At 52.0% G+C, this 19164-nt stretch overlaps 1 protein-coding gene across 8 annotated transcripts in view; it reads left to right on the plus strand.

The window, feature by feature from the left end:
- Nucleotides 1-19164, plus strand: part of MAP4 (microtubule associated protein 4) — a 146676-nt gene that overhangs the window by 69913 nt on the left and 57599 nt on the right. For all 8 annotated transcript variants that reach the window (XM_066202327.1, XM_066202296.1, XM_066202295.1 and 5 more), the window contains 5 exons: nucleotides 12458-12571; nucleotides 14932-15042; nucleotides 16155-16283; nucleotides 16838-16912; nucleotides 17720-17863. In XM_066202327.1, the coding sequence (XP_066058424.1) occupies nucleotides 12458-12571; nucleotides 14932-15042; nucleotides 16155-16283; nucleotides 16838-16912; nucleotides 17720-17863 (573 nt within the window). The remainder of the gene's footprint in view (nucleotides 1-12457; nucleotides 12572-14931; nucleotides 15043-16154; nucleotides 16284-16837; nucleotides 16913-17719; nucleotides 17864-19164) is intronic.

A 19164-nucleotide genomic window follows, 5' to 3' on the forward strand; every position in this document is an offset into this window, starting at 1 on the left:
GTTGTGGTTTTTGTCATTTGGGAGGGATTAGAGCACAGGCTCCATCCAGGCCAGGGGCCGGGACCCAGGGGAGCTCTGGGATGGGGATGGGAGTTCCCAGGTGATGGAGAGGGCAGGCGTGTGAAGCATTATTAATTTGTAACCTCTTTCATTAAAAGATATCAGGGCAAGTGATGACACAACCAGAAAGAAGCAGCTGGAGTGATAAAGGTGTGAGCAGGCAGCAGATGAGGTGTGCAGTGAGGGTGTTTTCTTCATGTGCTCTGTTTGCTGTAAGCTTTGAGAAGAGGCAGACTTTTGTGCCCTCCTCGGCCAGAGGAATAACCCTTGAAAAGTGCTCTTAGTGGATCAAGTGAGCTGCTGGGTGTGGACCTTGTTCCTCTTCGTGGTTCTGTAAATATTGACTCTCAGAGGAGCACACTTGGAGCTCGTGATCCCCAGCAGAGACTGTAAGTGCTGCTTTTACTTCTGTTTTCTTCTCTGGCCCTGATTGCATTTAAAAAAAAAAAGGAGAATTCATCTCTAGGACGTTGTCAGGGGAGGATTTGGGGTTTGCAGCAGCCTGGAGCAGCCGTGGCTGAGCACGGGGAGCATCGCTGTGTCCTGCCAGAGTGCGCTGGGCATGACCCTGCTGCAGCTGCTGCTGGCAGGGCCTGGCTGGGCAGCTCAGGCAAAGGGAAATCTGCAGGTTTACTCCTTATGGTAGTTTGGGTGAAAGCGGTTGTGTCTCAGGATAAAGCTTAAGGGAGGTTTGAGGTACCAGCTCATCGTCAGTGGGAAGCTGGGGATATTTTCTTTCTGCAATTTTGCTGACTTTTTATTCCTCAGGTTTTTGGGGTTTTTTTTTTTTTGTTAATCCACTCTGTGGCTCTTGGGTTTCCTGGGAGCAGGAGGCACTTTGCAAGTCCCAGTGCTGCGTGCAGCCTGGCAGCAGATGGTGTTTGGCTGCTCCTCTGTGTTTGCGGTGTCCTGAACCCTCTGGAGGTGTTGGCATCGGCCCAGGCTGCAGCTCAGGATTCCCTGAACTGTGTCTGGTACCAGCCCAAAGTCTTGGCTGGCCTGGAGGGTGTTCCTGGGCCCCTTGCTAAGCAAGAGGGGAATCACAGAATCATGGGATGGTGTGGGTGGGAAGGCACCTCCCAGGGTTCCTGCCATGGCAGGGACTCTTTCCACCATCCCACGCTGCTCCCAGCCCTGTCCAGCCTGGCCTTGGACACTTCCAGGGATGGGAATACACAACCTGTCCCAGCAACCTGAGCCCCAGGAGTGCCCAGACACCTGGGAGGGGCCAGAGCACAATCTCAGCTCACAGCTCCATTGCAGCTGCTCCTGCTCACCTTCCAAATCCTTGGCTTCCTTGTCTGGGTCTGGCGTGGTGGTGTTTGCTCATCCCTCCCCCCCCTTCTCCAGAGGCTCAGGAGAGATCTGTGTCCCTGTCCTAGAGGCTGCTTCAGTTTTCCTGCAGGAAGGGAACTTGCAGACCTGCCTGCCTTGAAATCCCCTCCAGGGTGGCAGGTCCTGTGTCCCTGTTAGAAAGGTCTGAGCGCCAGGCTCAGCAGTGACCTTTGCTGGACGCGTCCTTGTGCTGGTTCCTCGGTGCTGCTCTGCGGTGTCCTGCACTCCTCCTGACCCTGCACTGAAGTGGAACACGGTCAGAGATGCTCGGCCCGTGCCAGGGCACTGAGATCTGCCCCACTGAGGAGCTCAGCGTGGAGACTTTCAAGCTGCAGCATTCCCTGAATCGGGAGGAAGCCGTTTAAATTTGGTAACAGCCCTTTCAGGGGAAATCGCCTTTCCCTGCTCCCAACGAGGGCTGACAGCGCTGCGGGTCGCGGCTCTGCAAAGTGCACTGTCACTGCTCCGTGCTGCCAGCGCAAGGGACACGCTGTCCCTGTCTGGGGTGGCACTGCCCGTGGAGGGGCTGCACTCCCCCCAAAAAAACTCCGTGGGGCTCCTGCCAGGCTGCTCTGGAGGTCAGGAGAGCGTTGAAGCAGCACAGCTGGGTGGGAGATGTCGCGGCAGTGCAGGTGATCCTTGTTTTACACCCCAGTTTTGTCCCTCAGGATCTTTGTCACATCAGTCCCAGCCCTGTGTGTTCATGGCTGGGAGATCTCAGTGCTCAGGGGGCCAGCCCAGGCAGGAGGAGACTCCAGCTGGACCTCAGGGGGAACTCCTGGTTCTCCAAATCTCCCTGACAGGAGGGGACAGCCAGGGGGGATTTGGGCTCTGCTCCCAGGGAACAGGAGGAGAGGGAGGTTTAGGTCGGAGTTTGGGGAAATTTCTTCAGGGAAAAGGGTGGTCAGGCATTGGAGTCGCCCAGGGAGGTTTGGAGTGCCCATCCCTGGAGGTGTCCGAGGAAGGAGCACCTGGAGGAGGCACTTGTTGGATTTTGCCTTTTTCTGACTCAGAGCTGGGGCAGCTGAGAGGTGTTTTAAATTTTTTATTCCATTTTCAGTCTCCTGAGGAGGGTGAGACAGTACAGATGGTATAATTTACACTGTCACCATCAGAAGTCAAACTGGTTTTTAATTACAATACAGTGTAAGAGTTTCTTGGCCCATTTTGCCACAAAATGCTGTTAATGCTTCAAAACCGGTCATCTAAAATCACCCCTCATGGGTCCTGCTGCACTGCCCCTTTCATAGTTCTGTTTCTCTGAAGTATCCGCTCTGTTTGCAAGGCCATTGTCTGAAACTTATTTTCATTCCATTTCTCTCTCACCGGTATCTGTCCCGTTCGATGGCGTTTTTAAGTCAGCATTTTTTATCTCCAGGTTTGCATACAGGCACAGACCGTGTGAGCCCACAAATCCTTTTCCTCCAGCACCCAGTGCTCTGGCCTGGGGACAGGGTGGGGATTGGGCACAGGGGGGACTCCATGGGCTGGGAGATCTTTTCCAACCGGGATGATTCCAAGATTCTGGGATCTCTGGGGCTCTCGCTGTGGGGTTTGGACAGGTCTCCTGTCCCCACTGCTCCTTGTGAGAAGCCACTCCCTGTGTGCTGTCCCTCCGTGCCTTGTCCCCAGCCCATCTCCAGCTGCCAACCCCTGGTGTTTTTCCAGTGCAGTGGAAATTAATCTTTGGCGAGTCTTTTGTTTAAAACCAGAGCTTCAGGTGCCTGTTATTAAAAGAGGAGTCTGTGGAGGAGGGTGCTTCCAGGTGAGGAATCGGGAGAGGTGGGAGCTGTCCCGTGGTCCAGGGCTCTGAGGAATAAATCTGAGCCGTGCTCAGAAGGATTTCTCACTTCCTGAGCAGCTGACTGACATTCCTGGTGGGCAGCAAGAGCAGCAGAACAGACCTGGAGCAATTGGAGCAGAGGTGGGACAGGGGAGCCCCGTGGTTCCACCTCCCCACTGATGACAAAGCAATCCCTGCCGGAAAATTCCCTCCGGGAAGGAGAAATAAGGAAGAGGAAAAAAAGCTGGACAAGAAACTGTAGCAGCTGCATTTTTTTTTTTTTTCCTCCTTTCAGATTTTTTTTTTTTTTTTACAAGGCAGAACATGAACCTTGCGTTGAACTTTGGAGTTCCTGACTTTGCATGTCTGAAGTTTGGAGATAGCGGTTCTGACAGTCGCAGGCACGGAGCCCTTTTAGCATTCAGGGTTATGTAACCGCCTGGAATTTCAGAGGGAAAGCAGCAAAAACCCTTCTGGAACTGTCAGCACCCTCTGAAATGCCCTGCAGTTTCTTCAGGGCCTTTTTCATAGATTCCTGATCATCTTCTTGCCATCCAGATCAGTGGTGGAATTTAATTTGCTTCTCGTTGCGGGGACTTGAGAGTGCCAGGGCAAAGGGGGAATGGTTTCCACTGCCAGAGGACAGGGCTGGATGGATATTGGGAAAGAATTCCTGGCTGGGAGGGTGGGGAGAGGCTGGGATAGAATTCCCAGAGCAACTGTGGCTGCCCCTGGATCCCTGGAAGTGTCCCAGGCCGGGTTGGATGGGGCTTGGAGCAGCCTGGGATAGTGGAAGGTTGGAAATGAGATGATCTTCAAGGTCCCTTCCAGCCCAAGTCATTCTGATATTCTCTGAAATTAAAGTATCTTGTGTAATCTCAGCCAGGTTTAACTCCTCCTGGGAGTTCATCTTTCCTGTCCTGCAGTGACAAAGGGCTGGATCTGAGGAGGCTGGAAGGAAGCTCTGACAGCCTCAGGCCAAAGCAGGGAGAGCAGACTCTGCTCCTGCTCTGCTGGGTTTGGAGTTTACCCAGGCCTGGACACTCCACAGCCTCTCTGGCCAAGCCGCCCAGTGTCCAGTCCCCTCAGATTCGAGTTTTCCATAAACTGGGATTGCTGCGTTTCACTTGGACAGGAGGAAAGGCAGGGAGTAACCAGCTCCGACAGCTCTGCTCTGGGTGAGCTGTGCTCCCTCAGGGCTGCCAGCTCAGTGTTCAGGTATTCATTAAATGCCAAAACTTCTTGGGATCTCGAGCTCTTATCCCCTTGGATGAAAATGTCCAACCTCCCTCTGGGTGCCTGGGTGACATCTTTTTCCGTGTAGCTCCTGCCTGTGCTTATCCCTTAGATTTTTGGGGATTTCTGAAGCTCGTCTGCAAGACTCACTCTCGGAGATTTTTCAGAGCCTTCACTCTGAGCTGAACTAGACAATATTTTATTTTACACAATGATGAGCCTGATAATAAAGCATTGAGGGGATAGTCCTACAAGATACTCCGTGTTTACTCTAAAGCCAGCGGGCACAAAGAGAGCCTGAGCATCTCGGGGGAGGGACCCTGGGACCTTTCAGGGGAAGCTTTTGCCTCCCTTACCCTGAATAATGTCTGGAAATGACGTCCCTGGAATGTCTTGGCTGCCTGCTGCGGTTTTTACCTGATGTTCCATCCTGTGCAGCCCCACTGGGCAGCAGATTGCGGGGGTGTGTGCCTGAGAATCAAGCAGGACGTGCAGGCAGAGTTCTCCTGAACCCCTCAGATGGGAATTAGAATTCCTGGGAATAAATGCCCTGAGCACAGGCACCTAAACAGTCTCAGTCTCCTGTGGATTCCTTAGAGCATCCAGTCTGGAGAAGAAAAAGCTCCAGGGAGACCTCGGACCCTAAAAGGGGCTCCAGGAGAGCTGGAGAGGGACCTGGGGCAAGGGATGGAGGGACAGGACACAGGGAATGGTTTCCACTGCCAGAGGGCAGGGCTGGATGGGAGACTGGGAATTGGGAATTCCTGCCTGGGAGGCTGGGCTGGGATTCCCTGAGAAGCTGTGGCAGTCCCTGGAGGTGCCCAAGGCCAGGCTGGAGGCTTGGATCACCCGGGGACACTGGGAGATGTCCCTGCCGTGGCAGGGGTGGCACTGGAGGGGCTTTCAGGTCCTTTCCAGGCCAAACCATGCCATGACTCTGACCCTGAAGCTCCTTTTTGAGGCTGCAGAGGGTGTGTGTGGGGGACGCTTCCACTCCCTGTGAGGCTGATGGGGATTCACTGGCGTGGCGGATCCAACTGCTGCTCCTTTTGGGGATCCCAGCTCTGCCTCCCTGGGAGGAACCCCCACCCCAGGGTGCTCTGGGCCGGCTCCCTTGGAGATCCACTGCAGGCACGAGGCTCCCAAACCTCCCTTTGCCCGTTTTCCCTGCTGGCTGCTGGCAGGGCGCTCTCCTCGTTCATTCTGAAGATCCTTTAACCCCCCGAGCTGGAGGTCTGGGCAGTGACCTGCCAAGATTAGCATGTCCTGCAGCTTTAGAGAGTAATCCTGAGCTCAGAGAGGCCCTGGCTGGACATTCCCCGTGGGATGTCCTGCGTGACAGCAGCTCCAGGGGTTTGTGGTGCCCCGGCTCCCAGCCTGGCACCCGTGGGTGGGTGGCCACGAGGGCACTTTTGGCTGGATTAGCTGTGTGTTGCTGGATGTGACCGCGCTGACCTTTGCGGAGAGATGATCAAACAAACAATTTCCCTCCATCAGCAGCTCTGCTAAATGTTCCAGCCCTGCTCCTGCCCCGGGATCAGAGCAGGGAAGGCGCTGCTTGCATGGGAGCCGTATTTTTTTACTTTGAGGAGCGAGTTTGCTTTGTAAGTACGTTGTTACTGGTCTTTTTTTCCTTGAAGCAAGACTTTGTAAGCTCTAATCCTACACTGGTTTATATTATCAGGGCTCGTAACCGGCTTTTCAGCTATCAGCCAGCTTTAATACTTGCTAAAATTGCTTTGCAGGTCCGTGGGATCTGTCAGATTGGCATTTTGTGTGCAGTGCATTATCTGCTGCCGGTGCACGTTCACAGGCCACTGGCAGCACCGGGCCTTGGAGGAGTTCTGGCTTCTCCTTTTTGTTGCTTGTGTGGCTTTTGTTGGTAGGGCAGAGGCAGAACATTGTGTTTGGGGAGGTTGGGGTTGGAACTGAGAAATCCTCTTTTCCCAGTCCTTGGGAAATCCGGGATCACGTTTTGTGTTTCATCGGGGGGAACTGAACGTTGGCATGGGGTGTGGAGGACAAATGAGCTGGAAGTGTCCACTTGATGGCAAATAACTTGGAAAACATTTTGGGAATAGCAGAGGGGGTTTTGCTGCTGGTGACTGTGATCCAGGAATCTCCGTTGTCCTGCCTCTGGCAGGGGGTGGCTCAGTCCTGGCTGATCCAGGCTCGTCCCTGTTCCTGGCCCTGCTCTCTCCCTGCTCCAGGGCTGCCTCCATCCCTCCTTGCACTGACATTCCTGCTGAGGAGCACTGCCTGGCTTGGGGTTTTTTTTTTTTAATTTGCATCTGTTGGGAAAATATTGTGTGAAGAATCTTCCAGTCTTGGGTTTAGCTTTGGCAGGATTTGGCAGAGGCAGCTCCCAGCTGCTCCTGATGCAGCTTCCAGCCGGCTCTGGGGCTTTGCTGCAGCTCGGGGCTTGCAAACACTGACTGAGTTTTGCTCAGCTCGGTTTCATCTGATGTCGAATGGAAATTTTTCCCATTGCAATTCCTTTTGTGTCCCTCCTTCTCCAGCCCTGCCTGTGGTTCCCCTCTCTATTTAAAGGCATGAACACAACCTGGCTACTAAAAAAAACCTCCCAAAGTGGAGGAGTTTCTTCAGGTTTACCCTTCTGACCCTAATTCTGTGTTCTTCCCTGTGAAATCTTTAACCATGGCAATGTGCCAATACATTTTTAATGCTAACAATCAGATTTGTTTCAGATATTTCGAGTTCAGGCTGTGGGTGCTCTCCATCAGCCTCAGTTGTGGGTCCAGCCCAGCACTCTGTTCACGTCATAATATCATAATATCATCTTTGAAGAAGTTCTTGAATGTTTTTAACTGCTCCCAGGCTCTTCCTCACACTGTCAAGGACTTTTAGTGTCTTCTGGGTTTTTTTGGGTTTTTTTTGCTTTGCTTTAAATAGTTTTATAGACACGCAAATGACAGGCTCCTGTCTAGAGGAATTTACAGTGGGATCTCATTAAATCCCTTGCTGTTCTGTACCACAAATAATGGTAAATAATAATAATGTCTCTTGACACATTGCAGTGGCACTTCATCTCCAAAGCACTTTGCAAAGCTAAATGAAATATCACCAAAATTACCTTATATTATCAAATCAAATATTAATAAAATGTTTTCTCCTGAAATGATCAAGCTTTTAGCTGCTGCAGGCTCGGACCGCATTGCCCAGGCTGGATTTTCCACAGGACACACGGGGGGTTCCTCCTCCCCTGTGTCCCCGTGTCCTTTGTCACAGGGGAGGCAGAGGTGCTCTTCCCTGGCCTGGGAACTCCTGTCTGCTCCTGCTGAAGTCAGCCATGGCAAATGGAGTCATTTGGCAGGGAAAAAAAAAAGCTCAAATTGGCAGAAAAAACAGCGTGGCTGTGCCAAACCCTGCTGCTATGGGGCTGCAGGGGAGGGGGAGCACCCGAGGGATGCTCGGGGGAGCAGGAGTAACTCCAGGGATGCCCAGGGGAGCAGGAATAACTCCAGGGATGCTCAGGGGAGCAGGAATAACTCCAGGGATGCTCAGGGGTGCAGGAATAACTCCAGGGATGCTCAGGGGTGCGGGAGTAACTCCAGGGATGCCCAGGGGAGCAGGAATAACTCCAGGGATGCTCAGGGGTGCGGGAGTAACTCCAGGGATGCTCAGGGGTGCAGGAATAACTCCAGGGATGCTCAGGGGTGTAGGAATAACTCCAGGGATGCCCAGGGGAGCAGGAATAACTCCAGGGATGCTCAGGGGTGCAGGGGCTGCAGAGCCTGCTCGGGGTCCTGCTCACCTGGCAGGAGTGGGAGGGAGGAGTTGTGTTCCCCAGAATCACCTTTGCTTCTTCCCAGTGTGGGAGTGTAAAAACTCCTTTTCTTTTGTGTGGGCTTGGATCTGCATCTCTGTGGGATCTGCTCTGAACCTGGCACAGCCTGGTACAGCCTGGCACAGCCTGGCACAGCCTGGTACAGCCTGGCACAGCCTGGCACAGCCTGGCACGGCCTGGCACAGCCTGGTACAGCCTGGCACAGCCTGGCACAGCCTGGCACAGCCTGGTACAGCCTGGTACAGCCTGGCACAGCCTGGCACAGCCTGACACAGCCTGGCATAGCCTGGTACAGCCTGGTACAGCCTGGTACAGCCTGGCACAGCCTGGCATAGCCTGGTACAGCCTGGCACAGCCTGGCACAGCCTGGCATAGCCTGGTACAGCCTGGCACAGCCTGGCATAGCCTGGCACAGCCTGACACAGCCTGGCATAGCCTGGTACAGCCTGGCACAGCCTGGCACAGCCTGGCATAGCCTGGTACAGCCTGGCACAGCCTGGCATAGCCTGGCACAGCCTGGCACAGCCTGGCACAGTCTGGTACAGTCTGGTACAGCCTGGTACAGCCTGGTACAGCCTGGCACAGTTTGGTACAGCCTGGCACAGCCTGGCATAGCCTGGCACAGCCTGGCACAGCCTGCGTACAGCCTGGTACAGCCTGGCATAGCCTGGCACAGCCTGGTACAGCCTGGCACAGCCTGGTACAGCCTGGCACAGCCTGGCACAGTCTGGTACAGCCTGGCACAGCCTGGCACAGCCTGGTACAGCCTGGCACAGTCTGGTACAGTCTGGCACAGTCTGGTACAGCCTGGCACAGCCTGGCACAGTCTGGTACAGCCTGGCACAGCCTGGCACAGCCTGGTACAGCCTGGCACAGTCTGGTACAGTCTGGCACAGTCTGGTACAGTCTGGCACAGCCTGGCACAGCCTGGTACAGCCTGGCACAGTCTGGTACAGTCTGGCACAGTCTGGTACAGCCTGGCACAGCCTGGCACAGTCTGGTACAGTCTGGCACAGCCTGGTACAGCCTGGCATAGCCTGGTACAGTCTGGCACAGTCTGGTACAGTCTGGCACAGCCTGGCACAGTCTGGTACAGTCTGGCACAGTCTGGTACAGTCTGGCACAGTCTGGTACAGCCTGGCACAGCCTGGTACAGCCTGGTACAGCCTGGTACAGCCTGGCACAGCCTGGTACAGTCTGGTACAGTCTGGCACAGCCTGGTACAGCCTGGCACAGCCTGGCACAGCCTGGCACAGCCTGGTACAGCCTGGCACAGCCTGGTACAGCCTGGCACAGTCTGGTACAGTCTGGCACAGTCTGGTACAGTCTGGCACAGCCTGGTACAGCCTGGTACAGCCTGGCACAGCCTGGCACAGTCTGGTACAGCCTGGCACAGCCTGGCACAGCCTGGTACAGCCTGGCACAGCCTGGCACAGTCTGGTACAGTCTGGCACAGCCTGGCACAGCCTGGCACAGTCTGGTACAGCCTGGCACAGCCTGGCACAGCCTGGTACAGCCTGGCACAGCCTGGCATAGCCTGGTACAGCCTGGCACAGCCTGGTACAGCCTGGCACAGCCTGGCACAGCCTGGTACAGCCTGGCACAGCCTGGTACAGCCTGGCACAGCCTGGCACAGTCTGGTACAGTCTGGCACCGGCTGGCACAGGCTGCTGGGAGTAGGTGGGGGCTGCCCTGGGACCCCCAGGTGGGGACTGGGAGTTGGGGACAGGGACAGGCAGAGCCGGGTGCTCTGGGGACGTGGTGCCAGCCCCCGTGTCCCTGAGCACGGCCCTGCCCTCGTGTCCCCCTCAGAGGGGCTGGGAAGGTCCTGCTGGGGGTCTGGGAACAGCCAGAATGGGACACACGGAGGGGCTGTCACACTGAGTGTCACACGGTGTCACACACACAGAGTGTCACACACACAGAGTGTCACACACACAGCGTCACACACACAGTGTCACACACACAGTGAGTGTCACACACACAGTGTCACACACAGAGTGAGGGTCACACGAGTGTCACACAGTGTCACACACACAGTGTCACACACAGTGTCACACACAGAATGTCACACACAGAGTGAGGGTCACACACACAGAATGTCACACACACAGTGAGTGTCACACACACAGTGTCACACACAGAGTGAGGGTCACACGAGTGTCACACAGTGTCACACACACAGTGTCACACACAGTGTCACACACAGAATGTCACACACAGAGTGAGGGTCACACACACAGAATGTCACACACACAGTGAGTGTCACACACACAGTGTCACACACAGAGTGAGGGTCACACGAGTGTCACACAGTGTCACACACACAGTGTCACACACAGAGTGAGGGTCACACGAGTGTCACACAGTGTCACACACACAGTGTCACATACAGTGTCACACACAGAATGTCACACACAGAGTGAGGGTCACACACACAGAATGTCACACACACAGTGAGTGTCACACACACAGTGTCACACACAGAGTGCCATACACAGAGTGAGGGTCACACACACAGAATGTCACACACACGGTGAGTGTCACACACAGTGTCACACACAGAATGTCACACACAGTGTCACACACAGTGTCACACACAGTGTCACACACAGAATGTCACACACAGTGTCACACACAGTGTCACCCATCCCTGAGCTCACAGGCCCACACCCTGGGGACACAGCAGCGCTTGGAGCTCCTGAGCCTGACTGCAAGCAATATTGACATCATTTGTATGGGTCATTGCACCTATTCGTTTATTTTTATTTATATATATGTGTGTGTGTCTGTGTCTGTAGGTATATAGAAATAAAAATATGTATAGGATATTGTATAAGACATCATTTACATATATTTATAAATATATAAAATTATATAATGTATGGGTATATAAAACATGAAAATATATAGATTATAAAATATACATTATGATACACAATACAATGTGCATGAAAACATAAAATAGATTATAAAGTATCTAGAATGTATCTGTAATGTATATATAATATACATATTATTTGTATATTATATATATGTGTATATGTGGACTCTCTAATATATATAATATATATATAATGTATCTGCCATAAATCATATGCTATATATTTATGTGTTGCATTTATTTATAACATATACAACATAAATTATCCAGTATATTATTATAAAATGTATTAGTATTTAAATTATTGTTTGAATTATTGCTAAATATTTATGTGATTAATTATACGGTTAATTAGAAGGAATATTTAATATTTGCCCCTAATCGGAGGTTTAGACATATTTCAGACTCCAAGGAATCCCCTCCTGCTCCCCTAAACCCAAATTCTCTGAGCAGACTGTTTGACTCACTGATAATTTAAACAAACTCCAAGCCCCACAAAAGCCATTTTTCATCTTACTCTTTCTCAATCACATTATTATTAATACTAATATTATTATTATTGCTGTTGTTGAATCTCTGTCCACCTCGCTGTGAGCTCTCAGCCCACCTGACACCTCCAGGTTGTTGATTTCAAAGACCAGGCTCGTGTTTTTTATTGAATTCTTTCCTCCTGGTCCTTCAGTGCCTTAACACTGGGGTTGTTTCTATTAACTGCAGTTTTGCACTGAGTTTAGGGTTAAATCCAGGGATATTTTGTGAGGAATTTCACCTCCCCAGCTCCAGGCTTGCAGGTATTGTCAGCCTAAGTGAAGGTAAAAATACTCAAAGCAAAAAAAAAGAGGTATTGGCAGAGAGCAGAGGATGTTGTGTTGGGGAGGGGAGAAAGAGTCACTGTAAATATTTCTGTGTTTGTTTCCAGAACCAGGTTAAAACTCTAATGTTGTCCTCAGAAGAGTTGACATATTCAGGCCTCATTAAAATAGAAATAAAGCTAAAATTCATTAGTCTGGGTATTAATTTGGAACCTCTCCACTGTGTTTGTCCTGTTTAAAGCCTTATGGTTTTGTTCCTTTTGTACAACTGGAGGCTTTGGACCAGGACAGCACTTCCACGTGAGTCTGTTCTTGATCTTCCGTGTGCATCAGGACACAGAAATCCCCGTTATTATTCTGTGCCTTGTATTTGAAGAGCTGGATCAAACCAGTAAAAAATTACTATTATGGTCTGTGGTTTGGCTGCCCAGTCCCTCTTACCTGGGGATGTCACATCCGAATGTCACGTGGTGCAACGATCCATTTTACGTGTTTCGGTGTTTGGCGTTTGACCGGGTCATTTTCTTCTCCCACGTCAGTGTTCCCAGGAGAAATCATGGATGAGAAGATGTCCTACAAAGAGTTCCTGGATGGCAACGACTCCTGGTCGGCAGAGGAGAGGGACCTGTGCTTCAAACCCATGGACATGGCTGGTAGGATGGCTCTGGAGCCTGGAGCAGCCCTGATTTTAGACTCCTGGCTCCATCCCTGTGGGAGCTCCTGCTCCCCTGCCTTCAACAGCCCCTGGACTGCCCCTGTCAGCGGCTTCCCTGGGGTCTGGGTGTGAATGGGGTGAGCCCTGAGCTGGCTGGGACATGGATCTGCTGCAGGGCAGGAATCCTCAGGAGGATCAGGGCAGACAGAGCATTTTGGGGTGTGTTTTGGGGGTATTTGGTCAAAGGTTGGAGTCGATGACCTTGGAGGTCTTTTCCAGCTCCTACAATTCTGGGATTCTGTGCCCAGGATTTTTGGGGAATGCTGCGAGCACTGTGGGTTTCAGTGCAGACCTCCCCCAGATGTGTCCCCAGGCTCCTGGCAGTGCCTGTCCCTCTGTCACATCCTGTCCTGCCGCCTCTGCAGCTGCTGACACTGCTGAAAACGAGCTGCACCTTGTGTAACCCAACCCTGCAAACAGATACACTTTTCACCCAGCAGCCTCCCCTCAATTTTCTTATTTTTTCCCTCTAATTTTTGAAATTGAATTGCTTGCTGGCTCCAGGAGCACCTGAGAAATGTCTGTCCTGCCCGGATTATCCCAGGCAATCAACCTCGAAAGATCCAGGATGGAACTCCTTCATTTAAAACATTTTTCAGTACTGTAGGCCTGCTTAGTGCATGATTTCCTCACTGACTGAGTCTCTGTAAGAGGTTCTGTGCAGAACTGATGCGTTTTTCCAAGGATAAGAACTGACTGATGGAAGAACTGGAGGAGCCCCAGGTCTGTTGGGTTTTCCCTCCTGTTGCTGTGTGGGTGCAGGAGCGGGACACTGATGTCGTTCTGCTCGAGAGCCAGATGTCAAATTTGTTAATTAGGAGCAATTTATGTACCTGGCCCATCACCCAGTGTTCTTTTGGCCTGAAGAATAGGAATATTTCAGTTTCTTATCTCAAAGTTTACAAACACATACTACGTGAGCCTTTTGTCAAACTTCAAAATTTATTTCCCACTCTTGTCAACAGGAGAAAAATGGGAACGTCAGACTCAGAAGAGTCTGTGGGTTTATTCAGTGTTTGTGTGCCCACCCTTTGGAAAATGGGAGGATGATTTCCCTCCCAAGGACAGGATTCTCTGGCCAGTGGTGTAAAGGATCTCCTGACCACCACCCCTGTAATTCCTTGTTCCTTGGGGAGAAAGGGGGGAAATTTCAGCTCTCCCACTTCTCCCCTTTTCCCTCTGGAGCAGAGATCTGAGTTGTCCATTTTTTTCCACATCATCCAACTGCTGGGCAAAGAGGGAACATCAGCAGGATCTCTTCTAGTTTTAAATTGGTTTCAGTCAGGATCTTTTTTTTTTTTTTTTTTTTTTTTGGGGTTGTTTTTTAAATTGGAAGGCAGGCAGTTGTTCAGACCTGGCAATACTGTTCTAAACAGCTTGAAATCAAAATATTCTGCGCACTGCTCCGAGGCAAGAAGTTGTCTTGGCATGTCAAATGATCTGACAGGTTTATAAAAGAATTCACTCAGCTCACCTGATCTCGACATCCCAGCACACTGTGGGCATGGGAACACCTCAGGCTGGCTGTCAGCCCTGCAGGGAGCACATCTGGCATGAAAATGAGCCACAGCCCTCAGCCAAATCCCCCTGGGGGAAATCCGAGTGTCTGGAAATAGGGTGCTCACCTGGAGAGGAGAAGGCTCCAGGGAGAGCTCCGAGCCCCTGGCAGGGCCTGAAGGGGCTCCAGGAGAGCTGGAGAGGGACTGGGGACAAGGGATGGAGGGACAGGACACAGGGAATGGCACAGGGACCTTGAAGCTCATTCAGTCCCACCCTGCCATGGGCAGGGACACCTTCCACTATCCCAGGCTGCTCCAAGCCCTGTCCAGCCTGGCCTTGGACACCGCCAGGGATGGGGCAGTCTGCCTGGGACACTGGGAGATGATTTAATTTCCTAGTATCTTGGTTGGAAGACCAGTCCATCACCCTGGTTCATACTGGGATGCAGTTCCTGGCTGGGGGAGCTGAGAGGTCCCACTCCTTTCCCTGCTCTGGGCTGAGCTGAGCCCTTGTTCCTGACTCAGATTCATGGGATGTGTCCATCAGGGCAGAAGCAGATGGTTCCTCCTGGAGGGGAGGGCACAGTTCCTCCAGGAACAGTCATGATCCAAAAATCAGCCTGAGCAACCCTAGTGTTACTGCTGGGTGCAAATCCTGATGGCAAAGGGGTTTGCTCCTGGTGGAGAACCCCAAAAGCTGCTTTTCCTTGGAAGTTCAGCGCTGGGATCTTCACCCTCTAGTTCCAATCGCGTTCCTTGTCCCCTGTGTGCTGACCCTGCCTGGTTGTGTCTCTGCCAGACCCCTTCAGCATCCACAGAGGGGACACCCTGCCGGATTTGTCCTTCCCCACGGACATGAGGAACGTGCCGCTGTTCCCGGGCCACGCCGACGCCGCCAGGGACATCCTGGGTGAGCTCCTCCTGCACATCCCTCCCCAGCCGGCACCTGGGGAGGTTCCCTCTGGTGTCTCCCATGGTGTCTTGGTTTGGGAAGACGGGTGTGTGCCAGGGAAAGCCAGAGCTTCCCTTGGAATGGAGAATGTAAACCCCTCGCCCTCCGAATTATTATAATTTGGAAATTAAGGGGCTTGCAGGCAAAGAGGTGGGAATAGGAATGGCAGTTCTTTAATGGGAATATTTAAAACATTAAAAATGCAGTAGGATAAAAAACCCCAAACAGACAGAAAGAAAACACTGAGAGAGTCAAAATCCAACCTGTTGGTCAGGGTGTTGGGAGCAGTCCCGTCACATCCTCCTGCAGCGCCAGCTGTGGTTGTGTTGGAGCAGAGATGATCCCGGAGAAGGGTCCAGTGGTGCTGAGATGGGTCAGGTTTTCCCCTGGGAATCCAGTGCACACAGCCCGTGCTGGTGTTCTCAATGCCAGCTTTGATCCAGGTAGGAATGCTGGGCTCCTCCCCCTGGGCGGAGCCTCTCCCCATGGGATGATGGGATCGTATCAGCCCTGCAGTGAGCCTCGATGGCCCATGGACAGCAGATACCCCCTGGAGGGAGGATGGGTCCTGGAAGAGATAAAGAAAACACCTCCCCAAGGGGTTTTAACAGCTGGTAATAGAATACAAACTTTTGGTTACATCCTGCATTGCAACCTAAGACAGGTGTACTGAAAATTAAGGTTGTAAATTCACAAGCCCCTTTTTTTTCCCCCTGCTCTTGTTTTAATGGCTAAAACCCAGATACTCAGGAGCTGTTTCTGCGAAGTGCTCTTCAGGATTTCAACTCTGGGATTATTATATTCATGTTGGATTGTTAAGGGATTACCAGCAGGAATTCATGGGAGCAGAAGCAGAAAGCCAAAGGAAATAATTTCCCTGTGTTTACTCTCTTACACCTTGTCAGAAAGTTTTATTAAATACAGAAATTATGGTTTGTGAAGCAGAACTAACATTTGATGCAGATTTATCTGAACTGCTGAGCAGAACAGTCCAAGTGTGGTAGGACTTGAAATTTAGGAGGGAAGTCATTAAGGGATGGTGATTAAGCAAGGTTTTTTTATTTCCTTAGCTCCACATGGATCCATGATGGGACCTGAACAACCTTTCCTGGGGTCCCTGTATTCCCCTGCAGAGGCTCTGGACCCGTCAGCCTTCATCGGCCTCGAGTCAGGCACAGAATTCCTGTCAGGAAAAGCAGGTGAGAAACAAATGTTTTCTCTTCCTGGCTGGGACTGGAGGGTTTGCAGCTGGAAAATCCCAGTTTGCGAGTCCTAAAGAATCTTGGTGGGGAGTTGATACATAAAATGAGTCCAGATTGGAAAGTTTCCTCGTGGCATGGTTGGTTCAGGGGGAATGTGGGTGGCACAGGGTGCCCAGAGCAGCTGTGGCTGCCCCAGGATCCCTGGCAGTGCCCAAGGCCAGGCTGGATGGGGCTTGGATCACCCTGGGACAGTGGGAGGTGTCCCTGCCCATGAGATCAGCTTTAAGGTCCCTTCCAGCCCAAAGCAATCTGGGATTCTGCATTAAGAGATCACAGGGTGGTTAAGGCTGGAACTTTCCCAGCCCCCCTGCTCAGGCAGGGCTGCCCAGAGCCACTTCCCCAGAAGAACTGGGGGAAAAAACAGTTCTGGCACCTCTCCTAGGGGGGATTAAAAAGTTCCTGAGGATGAACTCAGAACCCAGACCTTCCACTGGGAAAGTCAAAGCCCAAAGTGGGGTCAGGGCTGGACTCGGTGTGTTTGTTCCCCGCAGCACCTGAAGAATACTGGATGGGAGCTCAGCAGGACATGAAGGGACCAGATACCTCTTTCTTTGTTGAGCCACCAGGTAAACAAGCAGTTTGGAGCTGAGCTGCAGGAGGTGTTGGTAGAGAGCTCCTGAGCAGCAGGAGCAGCTCCTCTCCTCGTCTGCCTCCTCAAGGGACACGAGGCTGTGACAGAGCCACGTGGGAGATGACCAAGGACAGCGCTGTTCCTGCTGCTCACATCCGTTTAGAATGGAAATGCATCTTTGAGGAGTGGGAATGGCTCTAAACTGAAAGAGGGCAGGGTTAGATGGGATACTGGGAAGGAGTTGATCCCTGGAAGTGTTCAAGGACAAGTTGGACAGGGCTTGGAGCACCCTGGGGCAGTGGGAGGTGTCCCTGCCCGTGGCAGGGGTGGGATTGGGTGATCCTTAAGGTTCCTTGCCACCCAAACCTTTCTGGGATTTTACAGTTGCCTTTAAATTCTGGTCACAGTTAAATCTTTGAGGCTCCACTGGGATATTATCCCATTGGGAATTTGGGTGCATTACAGAACTTGTCCCATAGTGGGATCTTTATTTCTGTGAAGAAGCTGAGAACAGTTTCACCCTGGTCATGGGTAGGAAATGTTTCTGGAGTTGGAAGGGTTTGTAACACAACACTCCCCAACTTCACCACTTCTCCTGGGATTCAAGAGTTTTCCTGGGTGCTGCACAAATTATTTTCCTGAGAGGGGGCAAAAAAAGCTGAGTTTCTCTGAGCTGATGGGGAATTCCCTCCCTGGGGTGGCTGAGGAACCCCTCAGGGTGTCCCCAGTGCCAGTAGCTCCAGGGAGGAGCCGTGTGCCCAGGCCTTGCCAGGGGCTGATCCCAGCTGCTCCTGTTCCCCAGTGCCCCCTGCAGCCACAGAAGCCATAAGGACGAGCCTGCCCGAGAGCCCCACGGCAGCAGCAGCACCTGGGAACGTTCCTGCTGCAGCCTCAGCATTCCCAGGAGAGGCTGCAGCCACCGAGGGACCAAAGGGATCTGCACCAGGTAAAGTCCTGCAGCCGCCGGGGTGGGGCAGGGTTTGGGCCTGGCAGCTGCGGTGGTGGGAAAACATGGAGGTGTCTCTCCCGGGGGAAACACAGCGAGGTGTGAACAGGTCACAGAATCACAGAATCAGTCACAGGATTAATCAGAGAATCACACAGACTCACACAGAATCACAGAATCCCAGAATCACAGCATCACAGAATCATAGAATCACACAGAAACACAGAATCACACAGACTCACACAGAATCACAGAATCACAGCATCACAGAATCATAGAATCACACAGAAACACAGAATCACAATCACAGAATCACAGAATCACAATCACAGACTCACACAGAATCACAGCATCATAGAACCACACAGAATCACAGACTCACACAGACTCACACAGACTCACACAGAATCACAGAATCCAAATCACAGCATCACAGAATCATAGAATCACACAGAATCACAGAATCACACAGAATCACACAGAATCACAGAATCACACAGACTCACAGAATCACACAGACTCACACAGACCCACACAGAATCACAGAATCATAGAATCACACAGAATCACACAGAATCACAGACTCACACAGACTCACACAGACTCACACAGAATCATAGAATCACACAGAATCACACAGAATCACAGACTCACACAGAATCACAGAATCATCAGGTTGGAAGAGACTTCCAAGATCACCGAGTCCATCCCAGCTCCAACACCTCAACTGGATCATGGCACCAGTGCCACATCCAGTCTGCTTTAAACACACCCAGGGGTGGTGACTCCACACCTCCCCGGGCAGATCATTCCAGTACTTTATTATTTTTCCATGAAAAACTTTTCCCTAAGATCCAGCCTGTATTTCCCTTGGTGCAGCTTGAGGCTGTGTCCTCTCGTTCTGTCAGTGCTGCCTGGAGAGAGAGACCGACCCCAGCTGAGCACAGCCACCTTTCAGGAGTTGTGGAGTGACGAGGTCACCTCTGAGTCTCCATTTCTCCAGGATAAACGCCCCCAGCTCCCTCACTCGTTCCTCAGAGGGTTTGTGTTCCCAGCCCCTCACCAGCCTCGTGGCCTCCTTTGGGTGTGCTCAGGGGTCTCAATGTCCTTCCTAGACTGAGACACCCAGAACAGATCCTGCTGTGCCTGCAGCTGTGGGGATACCTGAGGGAGAAGCAGCAGATCTGCTCAGTCCTGTGCCAGTCCAGGAGCTGATTCTGTGGGAATGTCTTCACTGTCTCCAGATTTTAGCTCCAGGAAAATCCCAAGGCCATGGTTAGGGCACAGAGTGAGGGAATGGC

This window comes from Chamaea fasciata, unplaced genomic scaffold (assembly GCF_029207755.1).
Source record: "Chamaea fasciata isolate MVZ Bird 193981 ecotype frontalis unplaced genomic scaffold, bChaFas1.0.hap1 SCAF_1, whole genome shotgun sequence".
NCBI lineage: Eukaryota > Metazoa > Chordata > Aves > Passeriformes > Sylviidae > Chamaea > Chamaea fasciata.